The 15,430-nt window shown below is 43.9% G+C and overlaps 2 protein-coding genes and 1 long non-coding RNA gene across 4 annotated transcripts in view; 2 read left to right on the plus strand and 1 right to left on the minus strand.

Moving 5' to 3' along the window:
* Positions 1-2,450, plus strand: part of LOC310831349 (acyl-coenzyme A synthetase ACSM4, mitochondrial-like) — a 15,987-nt gene extending 13,537 nt beyond the window's left edge. The window contains exons 12-13 of the mRNA XM_083711924.1: positions 353-472; positions 1,644-2,450. Coding sequence (XP_083568050.1) covers positions 353-472; positions 1,644-1,730 — 207 coding nt within the window. The 3' untranslated portion in view covers positions 1,731-2,450. The remainder of the gene's footprint in view (positions 1-352; positions 473-1,643) is intronic.
* The window catches only part of LOC310831400, a 12,625-nt gene extending 3,626 nt beyond the window's left edge, over positions 1-8,999 (minus strand). Inside the window, exon 1 of the long non-coding RNA XR_014557853.1 lies at positions 8,958-8,999. This is a non-coding gene — a long non-coding RNA (uncharacterized lncRNA). The remainder of the gene's footprint in view (positions 1-8,957) is intronic.
* LOC310831179 (acyl-coenzyme A synthetase ACSM3, mitochondrial-like) overlaps positions 7,372-15,430 on the plus strand; it is a 24,277-nt gene continuing 16,218 nt past the window's right edge. The window contains exon 1 of one of the 2 annotated variants that reach the window (XM_083711573.1): positions 7,372-7,522. The gene's annotated coding sequence lies outside the window, so the exon portion shown is untranslated. The remainder of the gene's footprint in view (positions 7,523-15,430) is intronic. The other variant, XM_083711574.1, reaches the window with a different exon arrangement.

A 15,430-nucleotide genomic window follows, 5' to 3' on the forward strand; every position in this document is an offset into this window, starting at 1 on the left:
TTTAAAATTATTATTATTATTATTATTATTATTATTATTATTATTATTATTATTATGTGCAAGAGCCCTTTCTGGAACAGGCCAATAGTCCACCTAATCCCACATCCTGTTATCCCAATGCCATCTGTGGGATACTCACATGAAGGACATCCAGAATATGTGAGGAGGGGAGGCTTTAGAGGGGTTTGTGCAGGGTGCGTGGCAGGGGTGTTGGTGACTAGAGTGAGCAGGGGCACAGCCCCGTGTGTGTGTGTGTGTGTGTGTGTGTGAGAGAGAGAGAGAGAGAGAGAGAGAGAGAGAGAGAGAGAGAGAGAGAGTTTGTCTTTGCTTATATGCCAACTCTGCCTTTTAGGTAGTGAAGGCATTTGTGGTCCTGTCCCCAGCCTACACACTCCAAGACAAGGAAAAATTAACACTCCAGTTGCAGGAGCATGTCAAGAAAGTTACTGCTCCATACAAATATCCAAGGAAGGCAAGTATTACCAGGGAATATAGAGATGTTTAGAGACAGTGGTGCTGGAGAGAGCGGTGTTGTAAGCTCAGGAATAACATCTCCCCCCCCCCCCAAAAAAAAATAGAGATATGAAAGGTCACTAGTCATATTTTCTATACCATAATGATGCCTCTGATCTTTCAAGAAATGAAGGCACACCAGTTACTTTGGAATCTAATCAACTAGTAATTATCATTAGTCTTTGATTTGACTTCTAATTTTCCTCATGATTACTATGTTCCCCAATCTTGTTAACCAGTTCTTAATTACTGGGATTTGAAAGGCTCCTCCTTTCATACTTTCAAACTTATTTTCCCAACAGCAAAATGTCTATGTCTGAGGTCATAACCTCACCAAACACTTTTATGCCACTAACAATCTTGGCTTCCCCCAAAAAATATTGGGAAGTATAGTTTGTTAAGGGTTCTGAGCTGCAATGTCCAGGGTGGTTTAACAGTCAATCCCTTTTCTCAGGAGGTCTGGAAATTTATCTCTGTGAGAGAAATAGGGATGTCCTAACATCTCCCAGAACCCTTAACAAACTACAGCTCCCAATAATCTTTAGGGAGGATAGCCCTTAATGTTAAAGTGGTATAATAGTGCCTTAAATGTACATGACTTGATAAAGAATGCTGTGTTGTTAAATACATCGTAATAAGAACATCTCTAGTTGGGGCACCCACTGTCACTAATAACAGATACCCATTCGCCTAATCTGGGTGCTGAATTCCACACCCTCCTTGAAAAACTCAGAGAAGTGACCCATATTCACCATTCATGAACAAGTCCATAAATGTCGGAGGCTAACTGAATTCAGGCCTGTTTGCAACACTCATTGACTGATAGATGCACTGATCTCAGACCCCATGCCTCTGCAGACAGATTGCTCAGAAATAACCGCCCCCACCTGCAATCCAAAGCGGCGCATTTTACCTAGATCAGGGGCAGGGAACCTTTGGCCCTCCAGTTGTTGCTGAACTACAACTCCCTTCATCCTTCTGTCTGTAAAGGCCAGCCCACATAGACTGTCATTATTCAGAGCAGACTCTCCATCTGCACTATGCTAAACAGCCGCAGCTGTTGTATAGGAAGTCACTCTATGGGTTGATTTGCCATTCTTCCTTTCTTGTTGTTGTTCTTGTTTTGCTAGATGGAGTTTGTCAAGGAGCTGCCGAAGACAGTCACGGGGAAAATCAGACGGAACGAGTTAAGGAACAAAGAATGGGGGCGAGTTTAACACAATGGGGGAGGTTGCACAACTACCGAGTTTTCTTGAACGCTGTGGACGTTATTCAAGGCTTGTTGATATTGGGATGACCTAACTCTTGGCTGGACTTTGAGCGTCCAGATTAGAGACTGTGGGGATGATAAACAATGAAGGAAGGGAAAGTAGACTGTACCATTACTATGCAGAGATATCCATGGGCTTTAAATATCCCTTGTTATGTGCCACCCACTCTTCCACGCAGTGACAAATCTGAGACAGCAACACGAGATTTAAGTGGATGGGAGAGACCTCAGAAGATTTTGAAATATGCGCTTCATTAACAAATTTTCAAGAAGAGCACTGTGTAAGCAAATGGACATCTACTGCAAGCAGCACAACTCCTAATCCTGCACCAGAATCCTGAATAGCAGCTGCATCCCAAGAATGTTTCCATTTAAGTCAGCTCCAACTTTATATTTGCTGGGGGGCATATCTCTTTCCCGTTCTCTTTAACTCTAGGCTCTTCCGGCCTGCCACTATTTTTGGTTGGGATTCAGCCACATTCCAGCAAATTCAGATTGTGCAATTAAAGTAAGAACAATTTTATTTGTGCGTGCAATGGGCATTACAAAACATAGGAATAGTACATATGTCTACAATCACAAATCAGCAGCAGTTAAAGTTGATTCGGCCTTCTTGTGTAACAAACTCACTTCTCATCCACTACCAGACTTCTTATGGCAAGTGATGAGAATATGCGGGATAATGACACAAAGCTCTATTTCTCCTTCACATCTGCAGGTGAGGCGGCAGATGTGCTGGACCTGGGGTCTGGCCTTTGTAATGGACTGGATGAGAGCCAGTAAACTGAAGCTCAATCCAGATAAGACAGAGGCACTGTTAGTAGGTGGTTCCTTTGACCAGATGGGGACTGTTTGCTCCTGGGGGTTTACACACCCTCTAAAGGAGCAGGTACATAACTTGGGGGTGTTCCTGGGTCCATTGCTGTAGTTTTGGGCCCAAGTGGCTTCAGTGGTGAGGAGTGCCTTCTGTCAGCTTTGACTAGTGGCCCAGCTACGCCCTTATTTGTGCAGGGATTACCTAACTGATGTGGCCTATGCTCTGGTAACCTCTAGGTTAGACTACTGCAATGTGTTATACATGGGGCTGCCTCTGAAGATGGTTTGGAAACTTCAGCTGGTGCAAAATTTAATGGCCGTGTTGCTCATGGGTGCAAGATGACTGGCCCAACTGCACTGGCTGACAGTTCGTTTCTGGGCCCGATTCACAGTGCTGGTGCTGACCTATAAAGCCTTGCACGTCTGAGGACCTCATTACCTTAAGGACCTCCTCTCCTCATACAAACAGACCCGGGCCCTGTGGTTGTCATGCAAGGCCCTTCTCTGGGTGTCCCCTTCCCTGGTGGTGTGCCGAGGATGACATCTTCACATGTCTTTAGGTGCCAGGTGAAAATATTCCCATTTTACCCAGGACTTCAGCAATTAAACAATCTATGGCCTTTTAAAAGTGGGCAGGTGGATATTATGACACCACCCAATTGTTTTATTGTTTTTTATGTTATGTAAATTATGTTTTTAATGTTGTACTGGGATCTTTGGTTAAAGGGTGGTATATAAATTGAATAATCAATCAATCAATCAATCAATGATTGCTTGCCACACACAAATCAGAAGGAAAGCTCAATAAATAGCCAACATTGCCTAACAAACTTTGTGCAAATAAAGGTGACCTTGAACTCTGAGAATGGCTCTTTGTTGTTTGGGTGGAAAGCCGTCTGCGGCTGTGTACAGAAACTAGCCTACTGTACAAAGGTAAAATCTGTATTCATTGTTCCAGTCACTTTTGCCTATGGCCCTGCCCACTATTGGCATGCCCTTCATAAGGTTTGCCTTATGAAGAGAATGTGGCCTTCAGTCGAGAGCAAAAGGTGAATAAAGTCATGTCATGGAGTGGCTGGATGCAGAGGAGGGGTGGGAGGCACCAGCTGAGGAACCCCAAGAAAACCCCTGGGGAAGAAAGCTCAGTACCAGGAGACTGGAGATAGGATGGTGTTGAGTGGCCAGAGGGAGAAGAGGGAGCCGACCAGAGGAGGAGGGGTCAGAAGCTGGAGAGGTAACAGGGTTTAGTGAGCAGGAAGAGGCTGTAGCAGAGAGCAGTCCAGAATCAGTGACAGAAGGGGAGGCTGGTGAGAAGGAGGGGCCAAGAGGCAGAGATGAGTCTCCCCCATGGACTCCTAGAACACAAAGAGGAATGAAGAGGGCAGAGCAAAGAGAGATAAGATGAAGGAGCCTTAGGCTGCTGGGGAAGGAGTCTTAGAGAGCAGCAGGAAGGCAGGGACCTTCAGTCCTCACAACTGGGGCCTCATTAGGACAAGACCTAGGAAGAGTTGCTGGGACCACTAGGCCTGTGCTGTTTTGGATTCTTTGAAGAAAGAGTTAACTTCACTGGCACCAGGGTTTTTATTGCTGGCATGCTCCAGGCTCCAGCTGCTAACAAATAACAGCAGCAATTGCAGAAGCTCCTAGGTCAAATCCCTAGCATCTCCAGGTAGGAGACTCTCTGCCTGGATTTCTGGAGAGCTACTGCCATCCTAGAAATCAGAGGCATCACCTTGCCAACAAAGGTCCGTATAGTTAAAGCTATGGTTTTCCCTGTAGTGATGTATGGAAGTGAGAGCTGGACCATAAAGAAGGCTGATCGCCAAAGAATAGATGCTTTTGAATTATGGTGCTGGAGGAGACTCTTGAGAGTCCCATGGACTGCAAGAAGATCAAACCTATCCATTCTGAAGGAAATCAGCCCTGAGTACTCACTGGAAGGACAGATCCTGAGGCTCCAATACTTTGGCCACCTCATGAGAAGAGAAGACTCCCTAGAAAAGACCCTGATGTTGGGAAAGATGGAGGGCACAAGGAGAAGGGGACGACAGAGGACGAGATGGTTGGATAGTGTTCTCGAAGCTACAAACATGAGTCTGACCAAACTGCGGGAGGCAGTGGAAGACAGGAGTGCCTGGCGTGCTCTAGTCCATGGGGTCACGAAGAGTCGGACACGACTAAACGACTAAACAACAACAGCAACACTGCCTATCAGTGTAGGTAGTACTGAGCTGGATGGAGCAATGGTCTGGCTCAGTTAAAGGTAGCTTCTGCTGACCCTATGAAGCTCACTAACAAGACTTGAAGTTAACAGCCCTCTGAGTGGTGCCATCTGTGCAGAAGGGTTGCCAAATGCAGAAGAGCTGTCTTTACCAGAATTTGAGGTAACAAAAATGGTAATAAATGGACTCTTCTCAATGGGGTGGGGATAGGTTCCTGTACACCATTTGAAGTAATACACATAACTGTCTAAAGAGGGGTGGGGGCCCATAAGACCACCAAGTTTGCAATCATACCATACATTTAAAGTGCTATGGTAGCACTTTAATAAGCCATGGCTTTCCCCCACAGAATTCTGGGAGCTTTAGCTTTTTAAGGGTATGGAGAGTAGCTAAGCAAAGCAAAGGGACCCCTGACTGTTAGGTCCAGTCGTGGCCGACTTTGGGGTTGTGGCGCTCATCTCGCTTTATTGGCCGAGGGAGCCGGTGTACAGCTTCCGGGTCATGTGGCCAGCATGACTAAGCCGCTTCTGGCGAACCAGAGCAGTGTAGGCCCCTATTCACATCCAAGAGCTACAATTCCCATAGTTCCCCATGAAGAGGGATTGATCATTAAACCACTCGGGGAACTGTAGTTCTGGGAGGGGAATCAGGGCCTCCTAAGAACTCTCGCTCCTCGAATTCTTTGGAGGAAGCCATGACTGCTTAAAGTAGACCCTAGTGCTTTGAATGTCTGATGTGAACGAAGCCTAAGTCCAGATGGTGGACTGTCTGCCAACAAAAGGAAATGCTGATAACTGTGCTGGTGCCACTTCTAATGGGGAGCACAACCCTGAGAAAATGGTGGAGAATTTTCATCCCCCCGGAGAAATTCTATGGAGTCTCCCCATCACAATTTCTCTGCCAGCAAATAAGGTGAGGAACTTCAAGAGCCCATTTGCATGCAGCCTTAAATTTATCTACAAACGAACCTGAACTTTAGATACAAGGCTCTTCCGAACCTTAACACTGAGGTCAACAGGAAACTGACAAGTTCAAATCACGACGAGGTGGCCCCTGAGTTCAAAGGAGAATTGATTAACTTGGACGAGGCTCTGTTCTGCAGACCTCTGCAAGTTTGGTATTACAAATGGATGACCAAGTAAAACTAGCAGATCAAAAGTGAGGCACATTGAGCAATCCCATGCCACTGGATGATCTTGTCCAACTTCCTGGCTACATTTATGTCCACCACTAGTTCCATTCAGTTCATGGTTTGAGTCTTACCCTCCAGAACAGGAGAAAACTTAATCCATCTTCCATGTGACAACCTTTTAGATAATGGAAGATGGCTATCATATCTCCTTTCAGCCTCCTCTTTTCCAGGCTAATCACCAACTCCCTCAACTGTTACTCCCAACGCTGGCTTTCCAGACCCTTGATCAACTTGGTTGCCCTCCTCTGTGTTAGGATATTTCCGTTCCACCTTAAATGTGCAGGCATGATTGTTGTGTGTCACATGCCTGTTTACTCCCAGCACTGTTCTCTCTGGGAACTTCCGTTTTGTATATAGCTTTTGTTCCGGCTTTTTTCCTGGACACAGTGGCAAGCACTCATGTTTTTCCTTTGTTCTGATCTACGTTGAATAAAGCTGTAAATATGCTCTCCTGTCTGAATCTTCCGTTGTGGAGACTGCTGAAAAGGGTGTGCACGAGTCTTGGAACGTCTCTGAGGCTCGTGTTGCTAATTGACTGATGCTGTTCCACGGGAGACCGGTGATCGTCCAGAGATGACTGGGGGGGGGCTGCATGATGGCTCCGTCTCCCTGGCAGCATCCCAACACTCTGCACACATCCAGCTTGTCAATATCCTTCTTAAATTGTGGTGCCCAGAACTGGGACACAGGACTCCAGGTGTGGTCTGACCAAGGCAGAATAGAGCCGGACTATTATTATATGAAATCTAAACAGAACCCCAAGCCAATAATCTGGCTGTTGCATTTTGGACCAATTTAAGTTTTTGAGTTGTTTTCAATGGCTGCCTCATGCATAGTACATTACAACAACACAATCTGGAAGTTACCAGAGCATGTAAATAATGTCACAATAGCCTTCATTTCAGTTCACATTTTTTTGTTTTGGGAAGGGTGAATTTGGTAATTAACTTTCAAATACAAACTGAGCTGAACCTCTTCTTCATTACTAAAGAAAATAGTACAAAATGTTGAAAAGCTCTGTGACCTCCTTCAAAAGGAAACCAAACCAGAACCCCAGAACTGATCACCACTTGATTCACCACTTGAAGAACTAGGGCAAGCCAAGCAAGATCTTGAATGAAACAGGAGAGGCCACCGTTTCTACCTTTCAGAGTCAAGGAAAGAGTACTGCCATCTCTGGATTTGCTAAACCTCTCTACTCCATTTTCCCTTATCCAACCTGCATTCCCCAATGACTTTTGGGAAGAAAAAAAAGGACATGTATTATATTTCAGCATAAATTAATTTGGAGGAAAGAACGGGGGCCTTTTTGCAAATACGTGGCGATCTAGTCAAACATTAACTTTTGACTTACATCAGACTATTCAAGTGAAAGGTTCTCCAATGTTAACCGATGGATCTCTGATAAAAGTTAATGTTAATGTACTGCTTGCTGTTTAATTCAGTTCTCAAAAACCCTGGTGAAATTCCTTTTGGAGTGCTCTCTGCTATTCCAGAGTGTGGGTTGTGGTAAGTTGTCTGCATGTTTATACAGAGATTCCAGTTTCTGAGTTGTATAAGGTCCTCTGGGTATGTGTCTAACAATGAAACTATGCTTTTAAAACAATCAGATCTTACATAAAGCATGTAGGTACCAACGGCCAACTAAATATAGTCACAAAAGCAGTCAGTTTGAAATGAGCTGTAACTAATATACATAGATATTTTCCAGTTGTTTCAAGAAAGCATTAGCCACAGCTCAACTAACTAGGAGTGCTTTCAGACTCTTTTGGGGTAGGATTCAGTCACATAGCTGCAGATTCAGAATGTGCCATTGATGTTGATTTTGTGCTCTTGCACACCAAACCCAGTTTCCAAAGCCACCGCAAAACTGGATTTAAAAAATAAAAATAAAATAAAAATGCAATAAAGGAATGTGATGGGGAAATGCACTGAGGGGTGTTGAATAACAGTTGCTTGGCATAACATCAGACAATATAAGCAAGTCAGGATGAGTGCTCAGTAAACAACCCCGTCTGCAATCCAATCACTATTGATACTTAATAATAATAATAATAATAATAATAATAATAATAATAATAATATCTTTATTGTCATTGCCCCCTCTCAGGGACAACGAAATTACTTGGCTGCTCCATCCACCCAGATAGGGCACTCCACTTAAAATCAGAACAACTATAAAAACACTAATTAAAACAATATAATATAATACAGCAAGGAAGATTAGATGACTTCAAAGTCCAGGTTTCCCATTCAGGGCCGAGATCGCTCTGGAGAAGAAGCTGTTCTTGAGACAATAGACAATGTAGAACCATCCTATATTTCAGCTAGATTATATTTATTTAGAGACTCTTGTTACATGTTACATTCCCATGTTGTTTTTGAAGAATGGTGCTTAGGAAGTAGCTAGAAGCTGCCTGTTTGTACAATGTCAGGATGGTCCAGTCAGTGGTGCTCTTAAGAAGTGGTTTATACATAAGAATGTAAAATGTTGTCAGGGGGTGGATCTACACACTGGGGGGGGGGGGCGTGTTATTTATAAGTCAGAAATTAAATCCCCTATGGGAAATCGCTTATAATTTTATTTGCTCTCTGGCGCCATCTGGTGTTGCATGTTTATAACACATTCAAAAGGCTGATTCCAGGTTCTGTAGTTTGCATGGCTGCCAATAGGAGGCCCCACCAACTGCAGCATGAGGAAGAGCGGTGCAGCCCAGCAAGCTGTTTAACAGAGCAAGTGGGGGGGGGGGGCTTGAAGCACCTGCCCCACTCCATTAAACGTGTCCACAGCAAGGTTTAGCAACCCACTGGGTGAAGTGCCTTCACACACACACTCACAAATACTACCAGCTTTTGAATTTCACTGCTTGCCCTTTTCACATTTTGTGTGAACAATAATATCATTTGTAGGTACAGCTGGATCTGCAATCCTATATTCACTTACCTGGGAGTAAGTCCTATTTAAGGAAGCGGGTGGTGCTGTGGGTTAAATCACAGAGCCTAGGACTTGCCGATCAGAAGGTTGCCGGTTCGAATCCCCGCAACGGGTGAGCTCCCGTTACTCAGTCCCTGCTCCTGCCAACCTAGCAGTTCAAAAGCACGTCAAAGTGCAAGTAGATAAATAGGTACCGCTCTGGTGGGAAGGTAAACGCCGTTTCCATGCACTGCTCTGGTTCACCAGAAGTGGCTTAGTCATGCTGGCCACATGACCTGGAAGCTGTATGCTGGCTCCGTCAGCCAGTAAAGCAAGATGAGCGCCGCAACCCCAGAGTTGGCCACGACTGGACCTAATGGTCAGGGGTCCCTTTACCTTTCAGTCCTATTTAACTCAGTGTGGATTACTTCTCGGTAGACATGCCTTCTCTGAAGATGTTTTATTATCAAGATGGCAAGGTCTAACTTCTCAAATCAAGCCTTCCCCTGGACTCTCTCTCTCTCTTTTTTAAAAAAACTGGTATTTGTACATGCTCTTTTCTTATAATTTCTAACTAAACAAAAATAAACCAAAGTAAAAAAATCCAATAAACTAAATTCTAGTAAATTAAATTATATGAAAACAGACTTCGGGTCATTTCCCAATGTAAGTTACATTTACAATATTGAATGTACTTATACATCTTACCTTACTCTTACTATAGTTTCTAGTACTTTCTTATAACATATCGTACCATTTTTCCTTGCTCGGTAGTATTTAATTTCCCTGGATTCTCAATGGATCCATGCCTGCCCCTTCCCCAGAATTCTGCTCACAATTAAATGAAAATTTGAGGAAAGTAGATGAAATTATTATATCTCCTGAGCTTCTCAGTAGAAGCAACACAAACATGTGATTTGATGGTGATGGGGGGGGGGGGAGAAAATTTATTTTTCAAAAGCCTCCAGCAAACAGTGATGAAATCTCTTTAGTTTTCAGTAATTTGAAAACCAGGCAAGGATATTATACAGGCACTGCTTGCCTGTCCTTAAACTCCCTCTCTGAAAAATATATAATTTCACGTATCAAGGGTTTCCCTTCAGTTATGCTTATTCATCAGGGACATCAAATTAGGACTTTTCAATGGGGCATGTGGAATTCCTCCTCATATTTATTTATTAAATATATATGCAACTTTTCTCCTGGTGCAGAACCTAAGGCAGCTTGTTGTTTAGTTGTTAGTTTTGTCCGACTCTTCGTGACCACATGGACCAGAGCACGCCAGGCACTCCTGTCTTCCACTGCCTCCCGCAGCTTGGTCTAACTCATGCTGGTAGCTTCGAGAACACTGTCCAACCATCTCGTCCTCTGTCGTCCCCTTCTCCTTGTGCCCTCCATCTTTCCCAACATCAGGGTCTTTTCCAGGGAGTCTTCTCTTCTCATGAGGTGGCCAAAGTATTGGAGCCTCAACTTCAGGATCTGTCCTTCCAGTGAGCACTCAGGGCTGATTTCCTTAAGAATGGAGAGGTTTGATCTTCTTGCAGTCCATGGGATTCTCAAGAGTCTCCTCCAGCGCCATAATTCAAAAGCATCAATTCTTCGGCGATCAGCCTTCTTGATGGTCCAGCTCTCACTTCCATACATCACTACAGGGAAAACCATAGCTTTAACTATACGGACCTTTGTTGGCAAGGTGATGTCTCTGCTTACAGCATCAATTAAAACAGATGACGCTTCAAAGTATAAATATTAAAACCAATTAAATAGGTAAACTTTGTTTTAAAAAGCACTGAAAACACTGAAAACCATTCAAATTCCTGCACACACTCAAAAGAAACATCACCCACCTAAGAAGACCCCGCCAGTTTGTGGTCAAAGGCCAGTTGGAACAAAGAAATCTTTGGCTGGCAGCAAAAGGAAAGTCCAGAGGGGGCAGCCTAGTCTCATGGAAGAGAGTTCCACAATCTGGGAGTAACCACCGAGAAGGCCCTCTTACTTTCTTGCCCAATGTGCTACAGAACTGGCAGAACTGAGAGAAATGCCTACAGAAAGCATTCTTTTTTAAAGGGACCAAATGTGTACTAAATGTGTTCTTTAGAGAAAAGTGCACCCAAATATACATGTAAATGCGGAACTGTTGAGAAAGTCGGGTATGTTGACCTGGAAAAGAGGAGACTTAAATTATAATATTAATAATAAATTTTTATTTATACCCCGCCCTTCCTGGTTCAGAAAACCGGGCTCAGGGTGGCAAACAACAAATTTAAAACACTTAACTGATGCAACAAAAAAGCAGCATAAAATACAGTATAAAACGTGAATAACAATAAATTCAGAATTCAAAAATCAATTTAGGAGGGAAATCCATCCAATAAACATTAGATGATCACCAGGGCTAGCTGGCTAAATTAGTTCTATTTGGGCCAGTGAGGAGACCAGGGGAGAATTATCTGTGGGATCCCATATGTTATATACTGAGGTTCTCAGCCTGGGCCAGCAGGGGGACACTGTAGATAGTTTTCACTCAGGTCCACATATGCAAATAAGGAATTGAAAGTGACGTTCACTGATTGGATAGTTACAGAAAGTTGTTACTGTTGCCTTGTAGTTGAGCGCTATATAAGCAGGTTGGCTGAGCCCTTCAGCCCAGTTCTGTTCTGGCCTGTGAATAAACAAGAGCTGTTTGAAGAATCGCTGTGTCGTCTGATATGTTCACCCACAACTTAACACCAGAGTAGGTAATCTTCATAAAAAGGGAAGGGGGAGGGAAGGAAGGGGAATAAAAGATCAGGCTAAGTTCAAATTGAAAGAAGTGAAAGGATGGCCATCTTCAAATATCTGAGGGGCTGTCACAAGGAAAATGGAACAAGCTGGTTTCTGTTGGTTTCTGCTTCCTTCACTGAGCAGCGAAAATGCTTGTCACAAGACAATGTTTACATTCCACAGTCAGAGTTGCTGTTGGGTTTTCCCACGGGAAAGGGAGACTGGATGTGACGTATACTGGTTTCCTGTTTTTCACTGTTCTTCACAGTTCAGTGTTGTTCTCTCCGTGCTTTAGAGGAGAGAGGATGCTTTCTCTGCTCCGGCAGAGGCAAGATGTTTTTCTGTAATCTACCAGCTTTGAAGTGTAAATAAAGCAATATAGAGTATGTGGCATGTATTCCTCATCATTCCGCTGTGCACGGGACACTGCAATTTCAACATAAATGGTTATGGGGCCCAGAAAAACGCCCAGAAGTAGAATCGGGCTCCTGGCAAAGGAACAAAGGAGCAAAGAATCGGAACAGCGGCAGAGGGACGGATCGGACGGTATCTGCTCTGCGAGTCAAGATGATTGATGAGGTATGTGCTACTGCTCCGGGCAGCCTGCCAGCTTCTAATTAATGGCTTTATGGCTGGACTTTGAACTTTTAAGGCCGTTTTGCCGGGAACAGGCAAAGGCTCAAAGGAACAAGTTCCTATGCTGGGGAAATCGAAAGTAACTTTTAAAAGTGCTTTTGGAATAAAGCAGCTGCAGCAGTGACGCAGCAGGATTTAAGGCAGCAGAGAGAAAGCACTTTTGAACTTGCCTTTGGAATGAGGTTTTGAAGCAGCTGTACACAGACACAGCTTGTATAAAGCAGCTTGATTTAAGGCAGCAGAGATGACGCAGAAGGCTAATGCCAGAGTCATGATGGCTAGCTGCAGAAGGCTGGCTGAGGCAAGTGGGGAATTTGATGCCAATCAGCCAAATGCTCAACTCACAGTAGCCTGTGATACTGCCATGATTCAGAATAAAGCAGACCGCCAGGGTGATAGCTGCATGGGCAAGGGGGAGACTTCACAGACGTCATCCCATAGTGCAGTGGAACCACCAGATGGCGCCAAAGCTTTGAAGGCAGTGAAATGCTACCCGTGTGGACGTCTAGGCCATATGAAGAGGGAATGCAGATATCCCAGGGCCAAGACAGAGCAGCGCAGCAAAAGCTCATCGCGTGGAAAAGGCCGAGGCAAAGGCAAAGGTCCGGTGTCCAGGACAACGCAGCACAAGGCAATGGTCTCACGCTTCACTCCAAAGGTTGCAAAGGTCCAGAAGACGTCTAGATCTTTCTTCGTTGTTGATTCGGCTGCAACGCATCACATGTGCAACGATAAGCGACTGTTCGTGTCTTTTACACCGCAGGAAGGTGCGATTCACCAGGCGGATGACCACACAATCCCCAGTAAAGGCTACGGAACTGTTGTTCTTCACAGTTTGGACTTATCGATACAGGATGTACTTTATGTACCAGATGCCAAACATAATCTGCTCAGCGTTGGACAGCTGAATGAGCGGAAAATTGACGTTTCCTTTAAAAACAAAAGGTGCATCATCACAAAGAAAAATGATTATGTATTGCATGCTGAATATGTTGATCGTTTGTATGTTTTGTATTTTGATGATGTTGTGCAGGATGACACTTGTTGCATTGCAGGTACTAACAAAAGTTTGCATGCAGAATGTATTCATGATTTTCATCGAAAATTTGGTCATTTGCATTTTGAGGCAGTATCTAAAATGCCTGCCTTGGTTGAAGGTATGACTATTAAACCCTGCAAGTATCACATGAAGTGCAAGGCATGCGCAGCAAACAAGGTGAAAATGGCTGCGAAAGGTAAGGTGTCTAGTAGGCAAGCTACAGAACCATACCAAATCGTTCATGCTGATTTGGTTGGACCACTAACGCCCTCTTTGGGTGGAAACAGGTACTTCATGGTTCTCATTGATGCATTTTCCAGGTATATTTATGTGTACAATCTCAAGCAGAAATCAGAGGCTTTTCCAAGGTTCAAGGAATTCTGTGCTTGGTTGGAAAATGTGCATGGTAAGAAGATAAAAAAAAATTTCACTGATCGCGGGGGAGAATTCACTGATCGCGGGGGAGAATTCACTTCTCAGCAGTTTGAAGCTTTTCTGACTGAGAAAGGAATTCAACACGATTTGTCTAGTCCTCGTTCGCCATGGCAGAATGGACTTTGCGAGAGGGCAAATCAGACATTGCTTCAAGGGTTAAAAACCTTGCTGCATGATGCCAATCTTCCAGAGAGTTATTGGGCCGAATCTCTCTCGTGTTTTGTTTACAGTTATAATCGCAGGTTATCTTCAGCGATTGGTTGTACCCCCTATGAGAAGATGTTTGGCAAGAAGCCATACATCAAACACATGAAAATTTTTGGTTCTGACATGTGGGTTCACTCACCACAAAGCTCCAAGTTAGACAAGCGTGGATTGCATGGCATCTTTCTAGGCTATCAGAAAGGGTCTTACAGAATAATGATGACTGACTCTAAGACAATTAAGCTCACAAGAAGTGTTGAGTACAATGCCAAGTGGGGGGAGAATGTGGGAATTTTCCAATGTTATCCTGATGACAGTGATGAAACTGAGGATAGTCAAAAGCAACCGCAACAACCCACACCCACTGATGAAGGTTCTGATTCTGAGTCTGACACTCAATCAGGTGATTCAGAGGATTTCAAGAGTGCGAAAGCCTCTATGCGACCCTCTGAAAGCTCTGATCAAGAATTGGAGGAACCATTGTTCACAATAGGTCACTTTTCTCCTAAGAAGGAAGAGGAGAGTGTTGAAGACTTAAGGCTAATTCGTAGGTCACAGAGAGCCACAAAAGGCAGACCTCCAAAGAGATTTGCTGATGAGTTTGCTAAGATAGCAGTAACAGCTGTTAAAAGCTCCAAAAAGGTATTTGAACCTTCAAGTTTCCAAGAAATCCAGGATTTGGGTTCAAAGGAAGCTGAGCCATGGTTAAATACCATGAAGGCTGAGCTTGATTCCTTGGAAAGGAACAAAACATGGGACCTAGTTCCAGTAGTTCCAGGAATGAAACTGCTTGGAAGCAAATGCGTCTTCAAAGCGAAGACAGATCAAAATGGCAAGATAGTCAGACACAAAGCCAGATTGGTAGCCAGAGGTTTTGCACAGGTACCAGGTGAAGACTATCACGAGACCTACTCACCCACAGTGAGGTATGAGAGCATTAGGCTTATGCTCAAGCTAGCTGCAGAGGAGAATCTACACATTAGTCACCATGATGTGAATACAGCTTTTCTGTACGGATCTCTAGATGAATCACTTTATATACTTCCACCTGATGGCGTACAGGTAAAACAGGGATATGTTTGTGCTCTGAAGAAGTCCCTTTATGGTCTCAAACAAAGTGCACGGTGTTGGCACACAAAACTCACTGAAGTATTGTTTTCTCTAGGTTTTAAGCAAGGGAAAGCTGATCCATGTGTATTTGTCAAAGAGGAGGGGCAAAAGAAACTGTATTGTTTGTTTTATGTTGATGATCTTTTATTCTTTTGGAAGGATGTCACAATGTACAATAATGCCCTAGCTCAACTGAAAGAGCACTTTGACATGAAAGATCTTGGTGAGGTAAACAACTACCTATCTCTGGAAATAGAGAGAGATCAAGATGGTAACATTCTAGTACACCAGTCACGTAAAATTGCTGATGTGTTAA

Source organism: Podarcis gaigeae, assembly GCF_964106915.1.
Source record: "Podarcis gaigeae genome assembly, chromosome: 14".
NCBI lineage: Eukaryota > Metazoa > Chordata > Lepidosauria > Squamata > Lacertidae > Podarcis > Podarcis gaigeae.